This window comes from Apteryx mantelli, chromosome 20 (assembly GCF_036417845.1).
Source record: "Apteryx mantelli isolate bAptMan1 chromosome 20, bAptMan1.hap1, whole genome shotgun sequence".
Lineage (NCBI taxonomy): Eukaryota > Metazoa > Chordata > Aves > Apterygiformes > Apterygidae > Apteryx > Apteryx mantelli.
Window position 1 is genome coordinate 8,618,360 of NC_089997.1, and position 24,993 is coordinate 8,643,352.

At 51.4% G+C, this 24,993-nt stretch overlaps 1 protein-coding gene and 1 pseudogene across 1 annotated transcript; one reads left to right on the top strand and one right to left on the bottom strand.

The window, feature by feature from the left end:
- Positions 1 to 24,993, top strand: part of LOC136993816 (scavenger receptor cysteine-rich type 1 protein M130-like) — a 261,469-nt pseudogene that overhangs the window by 111,699 nt on the left and 124,777 nt on the right.
- LOC136993736 (olfactory receptor 226-like) lies at positions 20,501 to 20,989 on the bottom strand (the record flags this gene model as incomplete). The annotated part of the gene is made up of 1 exon (XM_067308680.1): positions 20,501 to 20,989. A coding segment is annotated over exon 1 (489 nt), but the record flags the coding sequence as incomplete, so codon positions are not given.

Below are 24,993 nucleotides of genomic sequence, written 5' to 3' on the forward strand. Positions count from 1 at the left end.
TTGCCATGGGCTCCTGCAGTCCCAGGAGCCAGGCCCAGCTGAGGAACACATGCCCAGCTGAAGACATGACATATTCTGTCCCCTGTGAAGCCTTGAGATGTTTCCAGGGCTCCAGGGCTGACAGTTCCTGAAAGGCTGCAGGGTCACCCCTGGGAAATATATGCTGAAGTAGTCTAAAATGATCACCAATGGTGATCTCTAAACAGTGGAGAGAGACTGATCCCAGCATTGCAGTTGGTCTCATCAGAGGATGGTTATCTAAGACAGGTGGAAATGTCCCACTTTGGAAAGGCCCTTTTCCCATCTCATAAGAAGACAGGACACCTGCACAGGGATGAGAAGGGAGTTCATTTATTCGTGCTTCAAGGACTTATTTAGAGGACATAATCAATATATCTATTGCCCATTGAGAATCCCCTGGGACAGTGTGGGATTCAGTTCCCTCCCATGCACTCCACAAGCTCACAGGAGGTTTCCCCTTGCCCAAGTTTTGGGATGCACACAGTGGGTGTCTATATACGAGCTCCTTGTCTAAGCTCTCACTGTAATCAATGGAGATGGAGGGAGGGAGTCAGCTCTACACACTCACACCCCCTTGGACTTCTGAAGGGACAGAGGTGGTCCAACACATGTGCAATTGTCTTCTTGATCTAATGGAACAACTAGGAGACCCACATCCTTCTAGAGCATCAGCTGGGGACCAGGTGGAGAATCTCCTTGGCCATCTGAAAGGACACTTGATGCCTGCTACCCCCAGAGCTCCACTCACTAAGGAGCTCAGACCTATGCAAATCCAGACATTGCAAATAGCTTACGTAATTCAGTGCAGACACTTGATTTCATGCAATGACAATAGGCCTACAGGGCCATGTCACATGCATGGGGTGTCTGACAAAACCACCATGTTTCTAGCAGATACAGCATGGGACCAACAAGAAAATCAGGCCCTTTTGGAGTGGCTGGTGAACAAACACCCCAGGGCATCTCAGATTTCCTACCTATTCCCAAACAAGGGATTCCCACCACTGCCTTTAGGCAAAGTCTATCCCATCTACATCTGAGCATGCTGCCAAGATGGAAGGCACATCACACCAAGGTCTCCACACATATGCCTACACTTTCAAACCCCACTAGCTCTCCTCTCCTGAAACCTTTGTTCACCCACAGCATGGCTGCATTGCAGGCTGTTCAGACCCAGGGACTTTCTCAGGGGCAGCTTGTCCTTCCTGGAGATCCAGTTATCTCCGTCACAGGCCCTAAGGTGCTACAGAGTCAGCTCAGGAGCCAAACACCTCTCCTGCCATAGCTGCATGGCCCAGCTCTGTTTCTCTCTGGCCTTGGATAGTGCAGGGCCTCTGTTGCCCAGGGGAGCTGTACCATTTCCATCCCTGGAGGTTTTCAAGACTGGATCAAGCCCTCAGCAACCTGGTCTCACCCTAAAGCTGACCCTGCAGGGAGCACAAGGTTGGGCTAGAGGCCACATGAAGTCCCATCCAGCCTCCAACATTATTGCATTCCTTCCACCAAGGATCTTCTCTTGTCAATGTTAGTGAAAGCACTCAGTTCTCCTGACTGTGGAAGTAAGTCAGACACACGTATGATCAGATCAAGTAGCAGTCAGAGATGTGCAGATGCAGGGCTGCTTCGCAGGTTCCCCTGAACAGCCCTGATCACTCCTTTGCTTCACCTTTTATTCTCTTTTTCTCCCCTTTACCCCTTCCAAGTTATACTCTCTTACTATCTTTATACTCTCCCATACAAACAGCCCACCTCTCTTTACCCCTTCCCCGTAGGACCTGGTTGTGCTTGCTTTGTACCCTCACCTGGCATTTCTGAGATGGTTGCCATGGTAATTCCTACCTATGTCTGCAGTTCCATTCAACTAGTACATCCTTTTAGCCCTTGAAGTGACCTGCAATGCCTCATGCTGTTGTCTTCTTAGAGGCACCACAAGTCCGGGTGAGCCATCTCCATGCACACATTAACAGCTGACACAATGAACTTCAGGCTGGAGACCTAGAGAAACTTGGAGATTCAGCCAAAAGAAACCACAGGAAGTTTTACAAGGGGAATAATGACCCCATGCATCAGGACAGGTTGGGACCTGACCAGCTCAGGAGTGGCCTGAGGAGAAGGGCCTGGGCGTTACAAGGGATGCCATATGAGCCAGTGGTACATGCTCACTGCAAATAAGGCCAGATGCCTATGGGGCTGCATTAGGAGGAAGGTGGCCACCCAGACAAGGGGAGTTATTATCCCCCTCAACTCAGAACTAGTGTGTCCTATTTGGGGGCTGCCAGGAGCTCTTCTTGGTACTGGGAACCTGCATGAAAAGAGGAAACAGCCCCAAACTGTAGCTTGGGAAGTTCAGACTGGACATTAGGATGAAGAAATATCACTTGAAGGCTAGTGCTGTGGTGCAGCAGGCCACCCAGAGGCAGTCTGTGATCAGCCCTTGGCTTTGTGTTTCAAGGAATAGCCAGTGAGGATGGAGAGACATCAGTGAAGGGAGGGAGATCTCGGGGTGAGAGCAAGGTGGGGAAGCAGGCTGGGTGTCTGCAGGCTGCAGGGATACAGGCGCAGGTTTGGGACAGCACAGGACGGCCTGTGGTGGAGATGGCCAAGGGTGCTGGCAAGGCTGAAGGGCCCCGACAGAACTGAGGTCTTTGTCCCTTTGGCTATGGCTGTTTTTTCTGCCGCCAAGGCCTACCAGGAGACACCAGGGCCTTTCTCCCCCTTCCCCTTCAGGCGACCCTGAGAGGTGTCACATCATTGTCCTGCACTCAGCATTGCACACCCCCAGCCACACACTGACACCAGGAAGAGCCCTGGGCAATGTGCAAAGGAAAGGATCTCCCTTTCCAGGGGTTCGCTCTGTCCATGCTTGCCCGTTTTCCTTGATAAAACACGAAGGGTTTATGTGGCATCAGAGCCACCTGAGTATTTCCTATGCCTACCTGTAATCAGTGATTACAATTTTCTGCTCTAATTAGCCCCTGGGGAGCCTTTGTTGCTAATGGCCCTCAGTGGGACCCAGTCATGCTCTACAGAACTTTGGGGTTTGCTTCTGACTTTGATTTCTTCGATGTTTTGTTCAGTCTCCTCTCAGTAGCTGTGATTCATGGACTCAGCACCAAATATACCATGGGGCTCATTAAAATGCAAAAAGCCCTGATGAAACACATCTCTCCCTGTAATTTTCTTCAAGTCTTGCATGGCTAATTGGAGAGGTTTCTGGTGTGTAGCTGAAAGGTGGAGACATCAATAATATACAAGTACTTCTGCTTTTAAAGGTTTATTATTATTATCATTCAGCTTTCAGAATAAGTGACAGGAACATTCTCCAACTGATAGCAATCCAGACTGCCTCCTAATGAAGTCTGGACATGTAGGAAAAGCAGTGTCCCAGAGGTCAGGCACTCTATGGACAATCTTCCTCCCCATCTCCCTAACCCTGCTGTTTCTCTCATCAGCCACCTGGGGCTTTACATCACTCTGGTTAAAAGTTAACCTTATTCCACTGAAGTCTGCAGCTGAATGTTACAGCTCATCTGCCCCAATTCCCACCTGCTTTCCTTAGACAACCAGCTGCAAACAGACACAGAAGGATTTTCTTTTAATTGCAAAGAAACAAAAAATAAAAGCCTGATATAGTTTCATAAAAAATAATGACACTCTTTGACTGTATGCTAAGTCCAAGCTGCCTCAAATAAGGTCCACTTTCTGCAAGGCACAGCCTTACTAGAAATCTTTTTGAGAGACAGGAAAGGCTAGATGTAAAGAGAATTAAGGACTTGGCTAAAGAGACAGGCTACTGAAAGACGGAGCAAGCTTTGAACTCCCTGCAGTGCAAACCAGCAGCTGGGTATGTGAGTGAACAAAGAGTAATGGAAGGAATCACAAAGTCACAACGTTACAATGTCCAAACAGTGTGCTGTGAAGGTGATGTTAAAAATTGTCAAATTAGTCAGGGCATATGGAAATGGAAGAGCCATACAGCTCCCGGGGATCCCAGGCTGTGGCAGGGGCCATGTTGCTCTTGAGGATCCCAGACCGGGCTGTGCTTCTGTACAAAAGCATGCAAAAGCCTTGATGGAAGCCCCTAGAGAAGAGGGATTTTCCGAAGTGTTCAGAGCAACCCAGGCAGGACTCACGGCACGTCCCACCTACGCCAAACCCACTGCTCTCCCCAGAGACTTTCCTGGATCCTCAGGTTGGGAGCAGGAGGGGGCATGGGGGCACAGCCACATCCCAGACTTGCCTCCATCAGGCCTTCAGCTCCAAAACGTGTCATAGCTTCAAGTGAGCTCCCTAAAGCAACACTTCCCATGTCCCTGGTGCATAGAGAAGACTTTGGGTGGACACACAGGAGACAGGGGAGAGAAAGGGCAGAGACCCCAGGGTGCAGAACTGGGACTCACAGTGTCTTAGATGGGCTGCCACAGGCTGAATAAGCAACCCAAAGAATTAAACAAGTCCTTCCTTTTGCAGTGACTTGGAAAGCCACATCTCTGACAGTATTCAAGGGGGATGGAGTCTCTCTCTTCTGCAAGATTTGCAGACCTGGGAGCTGGTCTTTTCACAAACTTCTTAACCAGTCAAAATGCAGGTCCTGAGACATTCCACTGTCTTATACGCTCCACACCGGAACCCAGACAGCAGCACTGCAGTGTTTGGGCATGTCCTGAGAAGCCCAGGGTCAAAAATGTGGGAGATCCAGGGTGCCAGGGCTGCACAGTCCCTGGGGAGAGCCGGGATCCCAGGAGTATCCAGGGTGTCAGGGACTGTTCCCAGGGGAGAAACACTGCCCTGAGGTGACACTGAAAAGCACAAGGACCAATTGAAGTCCACAGATGAGAAATGGCTTTCCCCAGCCTCAGTCAGACGGAAAGCTGGGCAAATTTCATGGGAAATGGGAAAAATTCCCCAGGTTTGCTATCAAGCCTGACGCACAGTATTGGAGGCTGGCGGGAACCAGGGTCCTGGAGAAAGCCCTCTGGATGATGTGTGTTAAGGGCATGTTTGCTCTCTTCTGGCAGACCATCCCTATCTCAAGCATCACAGACCAAGAAACCTTGCTGAGGGCTTTTAAAAGCAAAGAGCCTGCTTTGGAGCCTAAAGGAGCAAATCTCCATCCTGACCCATATTGTCCTACATCCAACTTCTACAAAAAGAGTGACCCACAGGAGAAATCTGTTTCGAAGATCACCAAAGCATTTCTCAGCCTGTGGCCACATTTTGCACTGTTTCATCCCACATGACTTGAATCCTGTAAATTGCCAACCCCCAAACCAACCCCCAAACCCCAGATTCCTGCACAGGTCTGCCCAGTGCAGAGACCTGTCAGTGCAGGGGAGCAGAAGTAACTACTCCAGTGCCCCATTTCAGACATTTCACTGCCTTTGACACCATCTGGAGACATTCCTGAAGGATTTATCAGAGAATTATGGAAAATAACTGGAGTGAAAGGAGCTGTTGGCTTTCCAGGACATGAGGGGAAATCTCTCTGCTCTCTCCCTGGCTGTGCCATCTCCATGATAGTGACCTACTGAGCCCCCAGATGACACCAGCTGAGGTCACAGTGGGATGTGCCCCATCACAGGGAGGTCTCCCCGGTGTCGTGGCAGGTGGCCTTCACTTCCCTGTGAGGCCTGGCTGCTGCTGGGCACTACTCACATGCTCCCTGCCGCTGCCCTTTGGAGTCATCTGTGGCAAGGAGGGGGGACGGGAGCCATGTTGGGGTCCCTCACTGACAGGCAGAGGAGCAGCGGTACATCGGAGAGGAGTTTTGGATGACAAGATGGGAAGACAGTCTTTCCTCCTCCCCGGCTGGAGAGGTGAGCTGAGGGTAAGGGGGCAAGCGAGATGGAGGAATGATGGACCCATATTATCTGCTTAGACCAAGGTTCCTTGTTCCCAGCGCTCCTGCAGCACTCCACCAAGGGTAAGGGCTTTGGGAGATCCTTCCTGAGGTGTCGCACAGAGACTGTTAGCTGCAAAAACTGCTGTGGATCCTGGGCTGTGGCGGTGGCTGGTCAGGGCTGAGGGCTGCAACAAGAGTCCTGCCTCAGGGTCCTGACTGGCTTGGGGGACAATGTGGCAGCCAGGACTCCTTTTTCCTGCGACTGGGGCTGCCCTGAGCCCCAAGGCTTCTGTCGGGTCAGCTCCACCCGCTTTTGGGTGGGGGGGGGGGAGGACAGGAGGGGGGAATCCATAGTCAGATTTCCCTGGGATTGGGTCCCCCATTGTGATCTGGCTCTGAGAGCAAAGGGGTCCTGCATCTCAGAGGCTGGGGTGTCCTGCAGCTCCACCGGGGCTCTCAGGAGCCTGATGGAAATGTCCATATAGGAAATGAAACCTTCACCTTGTAACAACCTCAAATTCTCCACATGTTTGGGAAAACCTCTGTTCCTTCCCCCTGCATCCTTTTATGCTTCCAGCTTGGCAGAGCGTGTTTTGGGCTCACAGATACCATCTTCAGATGGCCACAGCCTCTGTCCTCCTGCAAATTGGGCTCATATATTTACACCCAACAAATAGCTTGTTTGCGAAAGCAGCTTGGAAACAGGTGGGGGACACTATCCCCACTGCACAAGTCCTGGCTGACCCCAAGGATTTTTCTCTGAGCTGAAGTGGGCCGTTGTGGTGGATCTTGGGAAACTGCATAGACAAGATATTTGCATGAGAAGCGGTAGACTAGGCGTAGCGGAAGATCACGTGGTGTGACGCGCAGCCTAGGGGTGGAAACGAAGTGCACCTGTATGTAAGCTTGCACACAGCTCACAATAAATGCCATTTTAGCATCTCTCACATTGAGGTCTGTGCTTTGTGACCCTGCAGTAGAGGAGGCTGCAGCCTTCCCCTGGTGGCACCGTGGGTCCGGGCGAGAGCGTGGCAACAAATGGTGACCCCGACGTGATTCGGCAGGACCGACACGTCTCACCGTGAGACCCAGGGGGTGCGGGCCGTCTCCAGAGGGAGAGCGGCGGCTGCGACGGCGAGCAGCGGGCGATAGCCGAGAGTCCGGACGATATGGAGGCGTTAATAAAGGTAGTTGTGTTCCTAGCTAAGACATGGGGAGCTTCTGTGAAGCCAAAAGATATTACACTATGTGTAGAGCGGCTCCAGAAAGAAGGAGTCATAAATAAGCCGGGGGACTGCTTGCAGCCGGAATTCTGGCCGCGATGCACTACGGTGCTGGCGGAGCGAGCTATGTCCACAAACAAGGCTAAAGATCTCAAGACGTGGGGAGTTATACTCCGTCTTTTGAAGCGGTCGCGGGAGGAAATACAGATTTGGAAGTCCGCCCACGACGCGTTGCTCCATCAGCAGAAGGACGAGACGGAAACGGAGGAGAAGTCTAGCGATGGGGGGGCGAAAGAATAGAAGAGCGGGGGCGGGGAGGCCCCGGCGAAAGATCAGGAGAGCAGGGGCGGGGAGGTTCCAGTGATCCTACCGGTGGAATCCCAGGAGCTGCCTCCAGTGTATCCCTGGCAAGATCTCGCACAAGACAGAGAGGGATGGGGGGTCGACGGGACCGACCCCGAGGATTGCGTGCCTGACGCAGTTCTGAGGAAGGTGCTTAGTGAGGAAGATAGGACCCTGCTGCTGTGGGCCCCGGCAGAGGAGGGTGCTGTAGGTGGGGAGAGTCAGGCAGTGCAGCGAAGGAGGAAGGGTAACGGCCAATCAGAGCAGAGAGACCAGAGTTCGACCTTGAAAGGAGGGAGGAAGGTTCGGGTGAGATCGCCGGTTAAGGAGGAGAGCGGAGAAGATAGTAGCGACGAGGAAGGCGGGGGCTTGCGAGAAGTTACGCGCAGGCTGCGGGGGTGTGCAATAGGAGAGACACAGCCGAAAGGGAAGCCGAAGGGCGGAGAAGAAGTAACAACATCCCCAGTCAACATTTATTGCGTGCATTAGAGGAAATAAGGCGGGAGGTCGAAAAACAGAGGTACCTGCTCAGCGGAGCTAAAAGGGGAGCGGCCCCTGCCAAGTCCATACCGCTCACTGACTGGCAGCTAATAGCCGATTCGTGTGCCCTTCAGGGCCTACGGTTCAAGCAAGCGCCGCAAGTCTGTCCCGTAAGGGCAGTACCGGGGGAAGGAGTCCAGTGGGTGGCGCTTGAGCCCAAGATAGTACAGGGACTGATGACCTCAGTGAAGGAGAATAGGCTGAAACATCAGCAAACTCAGATGTTGTTGGATAGTGTGCATGCCCAGGCGTGCATGCCTTACGACCTACGGCAGCTGGCGAGGGCGATACTGTCGCCCACGCATTGGATACTGTGGAAGGAGGCATGGCAAGGCCGTTGTGCCGCCCTCGCTGCAGCTGCCGCCGGGGACCCGAACCACCCCCTAGCAGGTACCACGCTGAATCACTTGATGGGGCGGGGTGCAAACCTCGCATCCCCGAACCAGCAAGCGACAACTCTCAGAGGCCGGGAGGTCATGGCCACAACAGAGGCTTCACGGGCCGCGTATGAAGAACTCGGGAAGCTAGTAAAGGTAGAGCCCCCCTGGACAAAGATAAAACAGACACACGCAGAGAGCTTCACTGAATTCTGTGACAGGCTCCAACGGGCCATTGCAGAATCAGACTTGCCCCCTGAGGCCCAGGGTCCGGTCATGATGGAGTGCCTCTGGCAGCAGAGTAACGCCATGACGCAGGACATCATGAAAACGATCCCTAAAGGAACACCACTTTTGGTTGTCATCCGCACGGTATTGGAAAAACAGAACCAGGGAACAGCAGCAGCGCAGGCCCTTGTCACAGCGGTGGACCAGATGAGAAAGGGACCACAGCGATGCTTCTCTTGTGGCAGATTAGAGCATATTAGTGCACACTGTCAGCGGCCGGGTCAGCCGATCTCGTGGCAAGGCTGGGGGTCATGCTGGGCTTGTGGGCAGTACGGGCATGTAGCCCAAGAGTGTCCCCAAAATCAACAGCGGAAACTGCCGGGAAACGGGGGGCGGGGGGGACTTCGCAAAGGGGCGTCCCTCCCGAAGATCTTGGCCCCGCGCAGGAGTGTGACCGGAGTTGGCCCGACAGTGGTAGCGGTCCAAGAGGAAGACATCCCAACGTGGCCCTGGCAGTAAAATTAGGTGATCGCCCGGTGATGCAAGCAACACTGAGCTTGGGAGGATGCAGCGACAAGGGGAGGAGGATAGTAACCATGTTGGCGGACTCCGGAGCGGACGTGACATGCATAGCGCACGCCCAGTGGCCTGAAAGCTGGCCCTTGATGAATGCTGGTTACATAGCCGGAGTTGGAGGCATGGCTAGTACGTACAGGAGTGTGATGCCGGTGGAGATCCGCGTGCAGGACGACAACGGCGACGAGCTGATAGCTCGGGTCTGGCCGTACGTCACACACATCCCTGACTCGCTGTTAGGCCGAGATGCCATGGCGCAAATGAGGCTCAAGCTCACAAATTTAGTATGAGGGCCACTGCTGGAGGCGGCGTGAGGATCACCTGGAAGACAGAAGAACCTGTGTGGATAGAGCAGTGGCCCCTTACGAAAGAAAAATTGAAAGCCGCCAGAGAAATAGTAGACCGTGAGCTACAAGCAGGACACTTACAAGAGAGCTTAAGCCCCTGGAACACTCCCATATTCGTGATTAAGAAGAAGGCATCCGGGAAGTTTCGACTTCTTCACTATCTCAGAGCCGTTAATAGCCAAATGATGGGCATGGGGTCATTCCAGCCCGGACGGCCCAAACGGCACAGAGCCACTGGAACCTAGCCATTGCGTGGCTAGGGGCGCCTGCGAAGATAAAGACGGACAACGGGCCCTGCTTTGTCTCCCAGAGCACAGCCGAATGGGCACAGCTATGGGGAATTGCTCTACTCAGAGGCCTGCCCTATAACTCCACAGGCCAGGCAATCATAGAATGGGCCAACCAAACACTGAAAAGGAAAATAAAATCCCTAGCTGAGGCGGAAGGCTGTGGGGGAGGCATCCCTCCTGAGAAACAGGCGATGCTACTGCATCGGGCGCTTTACGTGCTGAACCATCACAGCAGAGGGGATTGCCCCACAGAGCCAGTGAGGAGACACTGGGGGCACCTACCGCCCTCGACGGGTCCAGGTGTGAAGGTCCGCTTCCCAGGGGAAGGGGAGTGGGAGACAGGATGGGAACTGATATCACAGGGAAGAGGGTATGCCGCGATAAAACGGGAGGAGCAGATAAGATGGGTTCCAATGAAATGCATAAGACCTGACTTAAATGCGTGGACGGAAGGGACTGGGGCGTAACTAATCATTCTTGGTGAGATTCCATCCTGAACAGGGCAACGCCAGACGGGGACGCTGCTGCCTGATTGGATTGATGTTTATCGCCGGCTTCATGATTCCGGGGACCACAAAGTCATACTGGAGGAGATGAGCACAGGCGCACAGAGCAGCACACTACTGCATCCCGCTCAACCCCGAGGCGGGGCCGGCAGAGACCCTTCCTGACAGGGAACAAGTCAACACAGGGGCGTGGATCTTGTCATGATTTGATTGTAAATGGCTTATAACACTGGGCTTGGTAGTACTCACAGTAGTGATAGCGATATGCTGCGGCTTGCTGATTTTGAATTATTGCTTACGGCATGTACGGGCTTAACCGCTTGATAGACATGAGCGTAGAGTATATCAATTAATGGTACAGAAAAAGAGGTTCTAGAAAGGGGGGGAGATGTGGTGGATCTTGGGAAACTGCATAGACAAGATATTTGCATGAGAAGCGGTAGACTAGGCGTAGCGGAAGATCACGCGGTGTGACGCGCAGCCTAGGGGTGGAAACGAAATGCAACGGTATGTAAGTTTGAACGCAGCTCACAATAAACGCCATTTTAGCATCTCTCACATTGAGGTCTGTGCTTGTGGCCCTGCAGTAGAGTAGACTGCAGTGCTCGCCTGGTGGCGCCATAGCACTGAGCGAGAGCGCGGCAACAAATGACAGCTGTCCTGGCTGCGCAGCCTCTGCAGCAGCAGTCCAGGCTCCACAGCTGGCTTCACAGAGCACTGAGGGCTGGGTGTCATGGGCAACCTGGCCCTGGGCACATCTTCACCCCTCACAGAGCCAGCAGCCCAAGAGCTCTGAGACTTCCTCAGGTCAAGCTACAGACGCTTTGCGGCCTCACACAAAGGCACTCAGGACATGCTGGCATCTATTACAAGGGTCTTGGACTCATCCTGTATGGCACCACAACCTTCGAGGAAAAGGAGGGGGCACAACAGCATTTGCTGAGCGAGCTGGCAGTAACAGCAGCTGTGGGACGCAGAATTTGCAGCACAGCAGAGGTACCAGGAGGTGAACCCACAACCCAAGTCACCCACGGAAGCCAGGCGCATTTATGCAAGCCTTCGCATCCACACGTAGCCTCTTAGTCACTTGCAGCTGCTTTCACAGAGGGATCATGATGTTGGCCAAGACATTGACAGGCACAGGGACACACCCTGGCATCCCGCCTCCACCCTCAGGGGCTCTAGCACTGCACTGGGAACCTCATGAGTGGAGCAACCTAGAAAGAAAGAAAGAAAGAATTGGAGTGTTACTGGCAGTTCTGCTGGCCTTACATAGTCACAACAGGCAGGGGCAAATGTCTCCCCTCTATGCTGAGCTGTATTGGTGAGAACACAGCCAGCAGGCCCACCGAGATGTTCTGCCCCTCTTTTGGCACAGGTGACACCATGTCTGTATACCAGGTCCTGTTTGGGCTCTCCAGTTCTGCACAGGCACTAACACACAGCAGGGAGTCCAGCACAGGGACACCAAGATGGTCAGGGGCTGCCGCATGGGGCATATATAGAGAAGCTGCGAGAGCTGGGTTTGTTCAGCCTAGACAAGAGAAGGCCAAGGGGGATCTTCATGCTGTGCACAGCTACCTTATGGAGGGCACAGAGAAGACAGAGCCAGATTTTCTTGGAGGTGCACACTAACAGCATGAGAGGCAACAGGGACAAATTGGACAATGGGAAATTCTTCTGAGATGTTAAGAAGAAACCTTTTTCTCCGTGAGGAGAAACTCAACTGCAGCACAGGGATCCAGAGAGGTTCTCACATCTCCATCCTTGGAGATAATCAAAACTTTACTGGAAAAGGCCCCAAGATACCTCCTCTACTAGCACCTCCCTTGAGCACGGTGTTGGAGCCCTACCTCCAGACGTCTCCCCCATTGCAGTCTCAAGGAATCTGCTATTCTGAGACTCTTGACAAAGGGACCAAGGCTTTGGAGATGCTGCCTCCACCACTCACCAAGGACAGGTGTCTCAGAGCCACCCATCGCCCTCAGAGGCCTCACTTCTTGTAAGGTGGCATCTCCCCTGTCTGCAAGGGTCTGCATAGGAACAAAGTGCAGAAATGGCTCTGACTGCTCTGATTAACTACCCATCTCTCTGAGGGATCGGAATGGATTAGTGTCTGAGATGGGAAGATGCAATGAGGGTCCAGATTCAACAGAAAGCCTTTAAGGAGGGAGAAGATAATTTTCTCCAGCAGAGTCAGGAAAATCCCAAAGATTCACGGAAGCATCAAGACCTTCCCAAACTGCAAGCCTGAATCTCAGCTGACAGAAACCACCACACTGCGAGCATCCCTGCCTCACACCAGATGCTCCAAGGAGGGAACATGGTCACCAGCAGTCCTCACCCAGGTCTCCCAGAAGGACACCGTGATGGCAGGCTGGGCTCAGGGAGCAGAGCACTGCTCTCTCCACCCACCTACTCCCAGGCTGAGCAGAAAAACACTGGGGCCACCACCTGGCTCCACCACAGAGCATCTCGCACTGTAAACATGCTGCTACCCCCACACCTCACAGAGGGTTGGCAGCCAACATGCGCCTCTGCATCAGCGACGCACAGGGCACAGCACCACACATGGCAGCACACAGGGCACCCACAAGTGCCCCAAAACACACAAAGCCCAACTCTGCAGACCTTCCATTCCCTTCTAGGCCTCCAAGGCCTTGCAACAGGCACTGCCTCTAAACAGCCACTCACAGCCCGGGGCCTGCTCACTTCCCACATCCAGGAAGCAGAGAAGAAGTGCTCTCACAGCGGCTGATCAGGCCAGCTTTTGCCTCTCGCTTGGGCCTCAACTTCTCTGAACAAGAAACCTCTTTGAAAATGTGGACCATACCTTTTTTGGGGGGTGACATTCCTTCTGTCTCCTCCAATGGCCTTTGCACCCATTCTCCAATGATTGCATACATGGACAGAAAAGCAGAGACCTCTAACGGTTTACAGTTCCAAACATGTCATCAAAGCAGCTGGACACCTCAAAGACAGAGACAGCATTCAGACCTTGCAGGAAAATCTCACAAGCTCCCTGCTCTTTTGACAGGGGCAATTTCTAAAGCACACACAGCCTGGCAATAAGACATTACTAACACCACTGCTCACACCAGCACTAGATTCATTTAGAAGCCTATAAAGTCTAGCTAGACTCCCTAGATGACCGGGACGAGGCTGCAAGCTTCTACTTAGCAACAAGTGGAAAGGCAAACTCCATCTCCATGTTCACCACAGAACATCATCCGCATTTCAAATGTAGCAGTACTAACTCAGGATGACAGAGTGGAAGAAAATGTGTGTCAGATGATGTGGAACATCGACTTCTGCTTGACTAATTAGTTGCATTTCTGTATTGCTGGAGAGCTCTGCAGGGGTCAATCCCGACTCTGAGCACACACAACAAATCCAGAAGTGACCTCACCACCAACAGCCAAGACATCTGTCTTCTCCTCACCTATCAGCTGCTCACATAGAGGTGACCTCACAAGTCCATACTCCCACCACATGCCTGCTACTGGTCTATGCCCTCCAGAGACAGAACTTTCCTCCAAAGAACTTCCCCAGCCATCAACTACTGCTGGCCTAGCAGCTACTCTGACAAAAGAGACCTCACAAGCAATGCCCATGCCTAACTGCCTGCTGCTGGCCTAGCAGGGACTCAGAAAGACATCACCTCACACTCACCTTCACGGCCAGGTCTCTGTCACTGGCCTAGAAGACTCTGAGACAGAAGTTACCTCACTATAAGTTCCTCAGCCATGAGCCCAATCCTGCCTTATCAGCTGCTCAGGCAGAAATGATCTCAAAAACACACATCCCAGACATGGACCTGCTGCTGCCCTATCAACTGCTCAGGTAGAAGTGACCTCACAATCACCTTTACAGCCACATCTCTGCTCCTATCCAATCAGTTCAGCACTCACAAGTGACCTCACAAGCAACAGACAAGCCTTTTCCTCCAGGTGGCCCATCAGCTACTCAGGCAGAAGTGACCTCATCATCAACAGCTGAGCCATGTGCCTCCTGCTGGCCTATCAGGTACTTACAAAGAATTGATTTCACACTGGTGATTTTCTGGCATAGCTCTCATAGACAGTGGTGACCTCACTACCCCGACTGATGCAAGGCAGGGGCAAAGGTTCCTGCCCCCAAACCCCACCCAGCTGCCCCGGCCCAGCTGCTCGGGGCAGGCCGCCACGTCTGGCTGCAGGGCAGCTCCCCCCTCTGGCCCAGGTCGCTCTGGCCCCTGCTCACGGCCCCACCAGCCCCTGCTGCAGCTCCTGCAGCAAAGCAGCCTCATCGCCAGCACTGCTGCCCCCGCCCCGGCAGGAGGGCACCCGCCGCCATTTCAACGCGCCCGCAGCACCCACCAAACCCACTCCCCCCACTCTCTCGCCCGATCGCTTCTCGCCTGCTTTGCTCCCGCTCCTCTTTCACCTATTTCTTTGACGTCTTTTTTTTTTCCCCATGTTGGACTGCAATTGGCTGAGAGAGTCATCAGTGAAATCGATGCCCTCCCTCCTCCTCCTGACAGCCAATAGAAGGGCTCCACTGGGCAATGCCATGGCAACACTGGGCCCTCCTGCCCTGGCGGCCAGCTCTGCCCCGTCCCCCGCGGTCGGGCGCCATGTTGTGGGCAGCAGTGCGGGGCCCCAGGGCGCGGCCGCTGCCCCGGCGTGGCTGGGCTGTGCAGCAGGGTCCCCGCGGGGCTGCTGGCTGCCCTGCGCCCTGGGGGTCGTGTGGGTGCGGGGGGGCAGCGCTGGGGCCTGTGCTGGTGGCAGCCGTGGTGCCACTGTGGGGGCCCTGGGGCTGGCCGGGGCGTGGGAGCCCGTGGGCAGTGTCCTGCTGCCCCCAGGGCAGGGCATGGCAGGGCAGTGTCCTCTCGCCCCTCCTGCCTGGCCCCCTGCCCAAGGCAGCCCCGGGGCTTGGCTAGGGAGCGGTGGTGTGGGGTCATGAGGGGGCTGGGGGAGATGGCTGTGTTGGGCTCACCCCAGCACTGCCCAGCACAGCTCAGAGAAAAATCCTTGGGGTCAGCCAGGACTTGTGCAGTGGGGATGGTGTCCCCCACCTGTTTCCAAGATGCTTTCCCAAACATGCTATCTTTTGGGTGTAGATATGAGCCCAATTTGCAGGAGGACAGGGGCTGTGGCCATCCGACGATGGTATTTGTGAGCCCAAAACACGCTCTGCCAAGTTGGAAGCATAAAAGGATCTAGGGGGAGGAACAGAGGTTTTCCCAAACACGTGGAGAACTTGAGGTTATTACAAGGTGAAGGTTTCATTTCCTATGTGGACATTTCCATCAGGCTGCTGAGAGCCCCGGTGGAGCTGCAGGACACCCCAGCCTCTGGGATGCAGGACCCCTTTCCTCTCAGAGCCAGATCACAATGGGGGACCCAATCCCAGGAAAACCTGACTATGGATTCCCCCCTCCTGTCCCTCCCCCCCCTTCACCCCCGCAGGGGATGGAGCTGGCCCGACAGGAGCCTTGGGGCTCAGGGCAGCCCCAGTCCTGTCACCGAAATTGGGAGAAAAACTCCTTAACACCGCACCGCAATGTAGCATTAAGAAGCAGGCATTCTCTTTATTACAGTGGTGGGTGCATGGGGGATAGCTCCACCCAAGGTGCACACCGTGTGTCGCATCATCTAAAGTTTATATTGCTCTATCATATACATATGCATTAAATTTCCAGAAAGGATTATGCATATTCATTCTATTTCCTAGAACTAATTACTACATTTACATAATCATTACGCATGCGGTCTGAGTCTCTGGGGGTCTTCTGTGGGGGTCTCTGGTGGTCTCTGGTGGTGTCAGAAGAGGTGTCACTCAGCGTCTTGCCATGAACTTTGCTCTACTTTTCCATACATGGTCTCAACTGGCCTGCTTCCTTGTTTGAGAAAAACTGTTTCAGTCCTAATCTTGGCTCCAACTGGCTTCTGCTGCTTTATCTGTACTTTCTCAGGCTGTATCAGTCCCAGCTGCACCGGTGTCCTTGGGTATGTTTGTCTGAGGCTCCTGTTGAGACTGCTTCTTGACCGTGCTGGTAACAGTTCCCCCATTCCCCCCCCCCCTTTGAGACTCTTTCTTGTCTGGGCCTTTTGGTAACATTGTGGCCGGAGCCTGTGGCGGCTGCTGCTGGCCAGGGCCAGGCCTGGGGCCGGGGCGAGGGCCGGGGCCGGGGCGGAGGGTGGGGAGCGAGGGGGAGTGGCGCCGGGCTGGCCCTAGGCTGTGGGAGTTGTGCTGCAGGGGAGCGTCGGTGGGGAAACGCTGCTGCCGGGGCGCTGCTGCCACAGGGCCCCGCTCTGCCCCTGGGGCCTGGGCGAGTCTGCGCCAGGGGACCCACGCGCACATGACGGGAGCCCCGGGAGGCCGCAGCCTTTTTGTCAGAAGTGGGCGAACAACCCAGGGGCCATCGCAGCCTTTGCCATTATCTGCCATGAGCGGGTGGCCCTGACATTTTGTCTCCATCAGGAGCCCAAGAAAGGGGCTGGAGGGGGGATCCCAGAGTGTCCCTCTGCCGGGAGAGCATAGAGAAGTGCTGGAGGCCGGCCCAGAGGAGCCACCTGACCATAGAGATGGGCTCTCCCTTCCAGGTGACCATAGAGATGAGTAGTGCTTTGCAGACTGTCCCTCGCCATGGAGACCATGGAGCCAGGGTGGGCAGAGCCAACCCCAGAAAATCCCGAGACTCGTGACCCTCCTGAACTCCCGTTCTCACCGAGCTTTCCTTTCCTCCCCTTCTTCATCGCACGCTACTTCCAGTGCTACCTCCAGGGGAGAAATGTGATTTGTCCCAGTTTCCTGCACATGTTACGTATCACAGCAAATACAGCCCTTCCCTATTTCTGGGCTTCGACCACAGGTGTGAAACACTGGTGCTGGCTGACGTTCAAGATCTTTTCACGGTACAAAACGCATTCCCAGCTTTTACATTTGTGGTGCTTTTCCATGCAGACTGGGCACCTCTCTCACAAAATCCTGGACAAACCATTTAAAGCCTTGTGCTGGCCCAGATGTGCACATCAGCTTGCAGCTAGGGCGCCTTATTCTTGTGCCCATGTTATCTGCAGTCTCGCAGCAGGCAGAAATGTCAATAATGCAGCTATGGAGATGTTTGTGCAATGCCTGACAAAGCTCAAAAATGTTTCTCGACCCAAATACATTCCTGCCATCCTTAACATGAGAGTAATGTTTGTTGTGTAAAAGGAGAAAACAGGTCTTGAGATATCTGAGATAGTTTTTTGGCTTAAATATCCCCCAGCTTTTTTTTTACCCTTGGACATGATGAAGATGTGTTTAGTAATGTGTAGCAGATCCTCAGACAATGGAGTTTTGCTCAGCATGACTGTCCTGTTCATGGACCACCAACAAAACAGTGGTCATTGCCCCTGCTATTTAGATTGACTAAATAGTGCTACTTTCTGTGCATGGTTTAGAAATGTAGGGTAGATCATATGGCACTGCCTGTGCAACCCCAACCACTTTTACGATAAAGGTTGGCAGATGGAAAGTCTGATCAGAAAACAAAACAAAACCAAACCCCCTTTGACTCTAGGGGATCACTGACCCAAACACTTATAAGATCTCGGTATTTGTATTGCTTAAATCAATAGTGGGGAACTAGAAGGACGTGTGCCAAAGCTGGTCCTTCACACTGCAACCCCAAAGCCTAAGCCTCTGTGCCCTTTGGGAACCACAAAGTGACAGAGAAGCAGGACCTCGACATCAAGACCAAGTGGCTGCAGCACCTCCAGGGCCTGCACTGTTAAAGGACGCTGGATCCAGTGGATTTTTGAATAAAAGGATTCCTCCTTCCCGGTCCACTGGAAGGGAGACTGCTGCAGTTCTCTGTTCCCTAGTCCTGCCAGCAGCGAGGCTGGGCATGTACTTCCAAGAGGCATACACACACTCTGTACGGACATGGTTGACCACCAAAAAATCACCTCCAGCAGAGGCACAGTACCTTTACAGGCACCACGGAGACATGAGCAGCACTCATAAACATGAACGATACAAACGGCCTGGTCCTGTTCTTGCTCACCAGCTAATCAGACTCAGCGCTTGCAGGAGACCTCACACACACCCTCGCATGGTGTCTCTGGTAGCTGGCTGCCTTGACGTCTGCAAGCCTTCCACACATGCACTCACGCAGAACAGCGAGCACGCTCACCCAGGAAAGAGCTAGGAAAAGGATTTAATACAATGATAGGCTACACCGCAGAGAGCAGGTGCACAGCCTGGCCAGACAAGTGTCCCTGCCAGCAGCTTGCTTACACATGACTGGCCCCTTTTATTCCCTCTGCCTCCATTTCCCCATGCTGCTTCTTCCATGATGCAGCTTGATCCCTCTCTTTCTCCAGCTTTATCCCCTTTGAAATAAACAGCCCATCTCTAAGTATTTTTTTCTTCATTGGTGCCAGTTTTACTGCCTATGTACTCAAGTTTAATATTTCTGGTATGGTTAGCTAGGTAACCCCTGGTTCATATGGTGCTTCCGATATCATTACGTCAGTACTGCTGGTGCTTCAAGTCTACTCCCCGGAGGATCCCCAATGTGCCAGTTATGTGTGACGCTTGTCCTTTTCTCATATAACTCTCCCTTAACCACCGCTGAAATGCAGCCATCCCTCACCGTGCTGTCTGGAACTTGGCAGGGTCTCATTCTGCTACCTGCAGTGTCCAATGATTTCTCATAGCCACTAGTTTCTCACGCCCTGTTCAGTTATCTCAACCCCGAGGCAGAGCCTAGGCGTCTGCCTGCATCCCCTAACCCTGTGTTGCCGGTGGAGCTGTGGGCCTGGATGGGAAGACCCAGGGCCACCACATCCTTCACTGTGGTGCACAAGGACCCACCCAGAGCAAGATGACTGAGCTGCCCAAGAGCGTTCAAGTGCTCTGCTGGGCTGAGCTTTGGTCACCCAAAATGCCATAGCTTCCCTGGGGTCCCATGTGAGGAGACGGGCTGCAGAGATGAACTGGACCCAGTTTTCCTAAAAAGAGTTTACCCTTGTAGAATTCCCTTTGGAAATGGGACGCTCACACACAAAATTTAAAAGAGCTGTTAAGAGTAATTCTGCTCTTCAGAAGCCCTAACAAAATGAAATGCTGATTAGAAACAACTGCAAAGGAGTAAAGCAGTGGCAGTGCTTTCCCTTCCCCTGTGCTTTGTTTTTCCCTGTGTACTGCAAAATAAAAGGAGAAAAGGGATCTCTGTGTGCTGATTATTTCTCTAAAAGATGTTTCCCTTTATCAATACTACATGCTTCTGCCCATCCCTTTGCCATGTAAATATATGGATGGAGACAGAAGTGTAAAATAAGGGGGGAATATATAATTTCATTGATGGACAAGAAGAAAAAAGTGTGATAGAAGCATGCATAGTTTATTTGAAATAATTCTCAATCATGAAATACTGCTTCAGCAAAGAAAAGGAAGGTAGAAAATGCCTAATTATCCAAGAAGAAGTGCAATCTTTTTTTTTTCCTTCAGGAGAATGCATCCTGGAGTCACCAGTGGAGATAAAGCAGGGCTTTTAATAGTGGACAAACTGACAATATGTTACGAAAATATGCATTTTTAAGAAATCTCCCTCCAAAGTGAATAATAAAACTATCATCTGCATGCTATCACTGGCAAATCAATGAGGCTGTCTTCATCACACTAATGAAACTGAGAAGTGTATTATGGATTTGAATCCAATGAATTTGAACCCATTGTAGTGTCTGAGCTTAATATTCATGCTGAGCATCTTCTGTTATTCAGGGAGAGAAGGTGTTTTGCACTTTCCTCAACACCCCTTGGACATTGTCCCCAGAGTTTTCAACTAAATTCCCTGAGATGACTTATGAAAACTTCCTTGTGTCAGCGTGCACTGGCAGTCTATGTCCTAGTCCTGTGTGAGTTCAATGTTTTATTACTATTTTTTAGATTTTGTTTATAATAACCCTCTGTAACCAAGACTCGCAATTCACATTCCTTTCTTTCAACACTACAATCTAACGAGAAAATAAATCTCTGAGGCACCTGTATTTAATAGCTATATATATATATGTGTGTGTGATACAATACATGATACATAATTAGAATTGCTGTCATGAAAAGCATCATGACTGGGGGAAAAGCCAAACCTTTGCACGGCCAAGGGCTTCCTTCAGGGCCAGCTTCACAGTCTTGTTTCTGAAACTGTAGATGAAGGGGTTTAAGAATGGGTACAGGACAGTGTTCAGCAAAGCTACAACTGTGTTGGTCTCCAAGGAAACCTCTTCTGTGGGCTGTGCATAGAGAACAATGCAGCTTCCGTATGCGATGGCTAAGGCAGTGAGATGGGAAGAACATGTAGCAAAAGCTTTCTTCCTCCCAGATGCTGATGGCATGTGCAGAATACAGTGGAAGATGCACATGTAGGACACCAGGATTAAACATAAGGAACCCAGCACTACAAATGATAACAAAACGGAGTCTGCTTTCCAAAGCAGGCTGGTGTCAGAGCAGGACAGTTTGAATAAGGGGGAGTTGTCACAAAAAAAATGCTGGATCTTGTTGGGGCCACAGAAGGTCAGCTTTGAGAGGAGGACCAGGTGGTAACTTGAGAGTGTGAAGCCTATGACCCACCCAGCACCAACCAGGTGGGAGCAGAGCTGCTGCTTCATGATGGCAGCATAATGCAAAGGTTGGCAGATGGCAACATAGCGGTCAAAGGACATGACAACAAGGAGAGCAAACTCTGTAAAACCCAGGGCAACATAGAAATACGACTGGGTAAAGCAGCTGCTTAATGAGATTGTTCTCCTACCAGAGCTCAGAATCACCAACAGTTTGATGGTTGTGGAGGATGTGAACCAGATTTCCAGGAATGCCAGATTGCTGATGAAAAAGTACATGGGGGTTTGCAGGCGGTGAGCCACACACACAAGGAAAATGATCGTTGTGTTCCCCGTCACTGTTGTCAGGTATATGAGTAGAAGGATCAGGGAGAGAAGCAGCTGTAGCCTTTGATCAAGCCCTGAGAAACCCTCCAGGATGAACTCAGCAACCACAGTTTCATTTCCTGCTCCCATGCCCAATTTCAGTACATCCTGCTGAGACAGGAGCATGAAGAAGCAAGTGTGAGAATTTCACAGTCTCGACGGGAGGGTAGATCCTTTCTTCTTTGCTCCCTCGCTTGCTTCCTATGTAACACAGACAGAAATATTCCTCTCAGCCATTCATCACACCCTGATTTCTCTGCTTCACATTTCACTGAGAGTCCTCAGAGATTTTACTGTCTTCTTTCTACCTTTTCCAGACACTCACAAAGGATTCTTTCTCACAAGCACAGTATTGTAAAGAGGTTGCAAACTATTTCATGCCATGCCTGGGAAATTCCCTGTTCACTTTGACCTATTGCAAACATCCATCACATCTGTGCTTCAAAAGCCAACCTAATCTCCCAGCAAAAGTACTTACTAGTACCTGCAGATGCCAGTCCATCCATGTAGACAAGTATGTTGAAAGTTATTCCTTCTGCTTTTCAGTCCTTGCCTTTTTTGACTTGGAACTTCTGTGAGGCTGTTGCTTTCAAAACAAGCCAGTACTGAGCATCTCTTCTGCAATCCCCTGCTTTCTTCCACATCTTCTTCCTCTCTGTTTCTCCAGAAGCACTGAGGAAACATTTTTATTAAATGTCCTGTCCTAAATGCCTCGCTTTCCCTTTAGGGGAAGGGGAAATCTTCTCATCTTAAAGAACTTAAAGGCTGTCCTTTTGATTATTTGAAATAGGAAGGGTCTGGAACAACAACAACAACAAAATACTAAGCAGGGTTATATTTTAGAAGTTGGGCACTTTGGTTTGAGCAAGTTAGCTTCCTCCCATCTTGTCAGTGCAGAGAGAGAGAGAGAGAGAGAGAGAGAAGAGTGTCTGGAAGAGACTGGTAACACTTCTTTCACCTGTCAATTACAGTCTGGGAGGACCCAGCCTCTAGAGCTCTCTCTTTGCTGGCTATATAGGGACCAAGGGAAAATGAGTACAGGCACCAGCTGCTCACAGACACCTCTAATGAAGTCAATGAAACTCACTATTTCTGTCTCCACCCTCTTAATTTATTTAGTAGCTAATTTCTTTTTCAAACCAAAGAACATGTCCAACAGAAGGAAGCCCAAGGAAAACATAGGCAATAAATGCTGACATTATCCCTCCACCTTTGCATTTGGTTTTAGACATATAAAGGAAAGGAGCATATGACTCCACAAATAGGATGCTTCAAGAGTGCAAGGGCAGGAGGAGGAGATGATGGGTTTCAAGCAGTGAAACAGAGCTTCTCCACAGACTGTGTTCTTAGTCTGCTGGATGTCACCTAAAATCATGCTTCTCCTGAATGTGCTTTCTTAGAGGAACCTGCAAAGCTGCTGAGAGCTTACAGCAAAGCAGCTTCTCTGCTCACCATGGGAGTATCCCTCTTGAACCCTTTTATCAGGCTTTGGTTGGTTCAAGGGATTTGCTGTATTCAGGTCCCACATAGTCAAAAATGGAGATACCATATGCAGCAGTGACTGTGGCAGTGTGAGATATGCAGGTGAAGAAGGCTTCTTATGGCTTTCCCAGAGGGTATTCTCAGGATAGTGCATCTAGTGCACACATAAGCCACAGGGGTCAGTGTGAAGGAGCTCAGCAACATAGCGGAGAAGGGAACAAAGCTCATGTTTGAAGGTAGTTGGTGCCCATGCAGGTCGCTCTCATCAAAGGGATGAGGCCACAGAAGAAAGAGTCTCTTTACTGGGGACACAGGGTACCTTGGTATATAAAATGGTGGGGCTGAGCAAGGATAGAGATGCCGTCACCCAATGGATAAAGATGAGTGTGAAGCACAGCCAGGGCTTCATAAAGATGATACAGTGTGATGGGTTGCAAATGGCCCCGCAGCAATCAAAAGACATCACAACAAGCAGGTTGAACTCAGCTGTGCCCAGGAAGATAGAAAGGAAGGTCTGGAACTGGCAAGCAGCCGTGGGATGGTCTTAATCTCCAAGATGAGGCCGACAAACCTTTTAGGGGCAAAGGGAACCAAATATCTAAGAAGGAGAAGCTGTTGGGGAAGAGATACGCTGGTGTGGAACTGGTTGAGCCAAATGATGGCTATCATGACCATGTTGCCCATGGCAGTGAGCAGATAAATCACCCCTGGCAGTGTGAAGAAGAGCATTTGCATTTGAGGAGTGACTGAAAAGGCCTTCAGGAAGAATTTTCCCGCTATGGTACGGTTGGGAGGATCCATTTCAGAACCTGGTCAGTTGAAGGTGTGACAGGAGTAACTAATGTCATGGGTGATGAAATTTGTCTTGCTGCCTTCATCAACTTTCCCTTCCCTTTTCCTAGTCCTACTTTTCCTTCTTGAGGTGGGAGACCAGAACTGCACAAGGGATTCTCATTTTCTCTTTGTTTATATCCAATGCCATGAAATAAATGTTGATGCTTTTTGTATCGTGAAAAGATCTTGAATGTCAGCCAGCACCAGTGTTTCACACCTGTGGTCAAACCCCCAGAAGTATGTGACATATTCAGGAAACTCTCAGATTAGGACCACCAACGCAAAAACCCTAATGGGGTCTGCTTTGCTCATCGCCAGTTTTAATTGCATAGGCGAGTCTTGCACATCGTCCCCACCGAGGCCACTCATGGTTACTGAGCCTCCTTGGTGGGACGGAGTCCTGTGCAGAATGGGGAGGGGCAGTTCGCAGCATCTTAGTCTGGATGGTTTTGCTCATGGGGACCTGATCCAGTCCCATAAACTCAGGGGGAATAAATTCCAGACAACATTCCTAAATGCCACAGCTGGTTTAACCCTGCTGCGACAGTAGTCCACGCGGTGAGCCCACCATCGATGACCGTGGCAGTTGGCCAGGTTAAACAACCACACCTAGCACCCACTCTGTTAGGGAGGGGAAACGTTTTGGTTTTGCTGGTGCAGGGTGCAGAGAGTGTTGTGCAGCCTGGGACCCTGGGGCAGAGCCTCCATCTGACCGAGCTCCTCTCTAGTAAATGAACTGCATCTGCCCCATCATCCCACAGCCTTTACAGCCACTCTGACAACCCTTCGCGGGGCTGCTGCCTGTAGCATCCCTGCGTATCCTGCAGCTCCGATGCTTTAAAATCACCAGGAGTTGTGGTCCCTTCAAACTGGCTGCATTCAGTCCGGTGATCCGCTGCTCTGCCACCGGCTGGGCAGCTGCCTCCCCCTCAGGCTCAGTGTCTGACTCCGAACTGGGGAGTTCATCAGGGTCCCAGATATTGCCATCCCAAATATTCATTCACCACTTCTAATTTTTCAGATATACTTCAGAAAGGAAACAGATGGGTCTTTTCCCAAGTATTCATAAATGCACTTCATAATATCAAATACAGCCTTTTGGATGAAAAGAAATGAAAAATGGGAAAGCTACATCTCTGATTACTATGGTATACTGAACCAGAGTCAATGTGAGTCTGTACTACTTTTAGAATGACAGTGTATGACACAAAAAAAACCCATGCATTTCTGTTTAATGGTAACTTCTTTGTTCAACTAAAATTGGAAAGCATAAAAACAAGGGCTCAGAAGCACCATCTTCTGCAGCTGAAATACAGGCTATCTGAGAAAGAAAACCCATGGAAGCTAATATCAAAGGTAATTCACAGGTACTGGGAAATACAAAGAAAAGTGGAATAAATTTTAATGTTTACAGAATGCTTTGT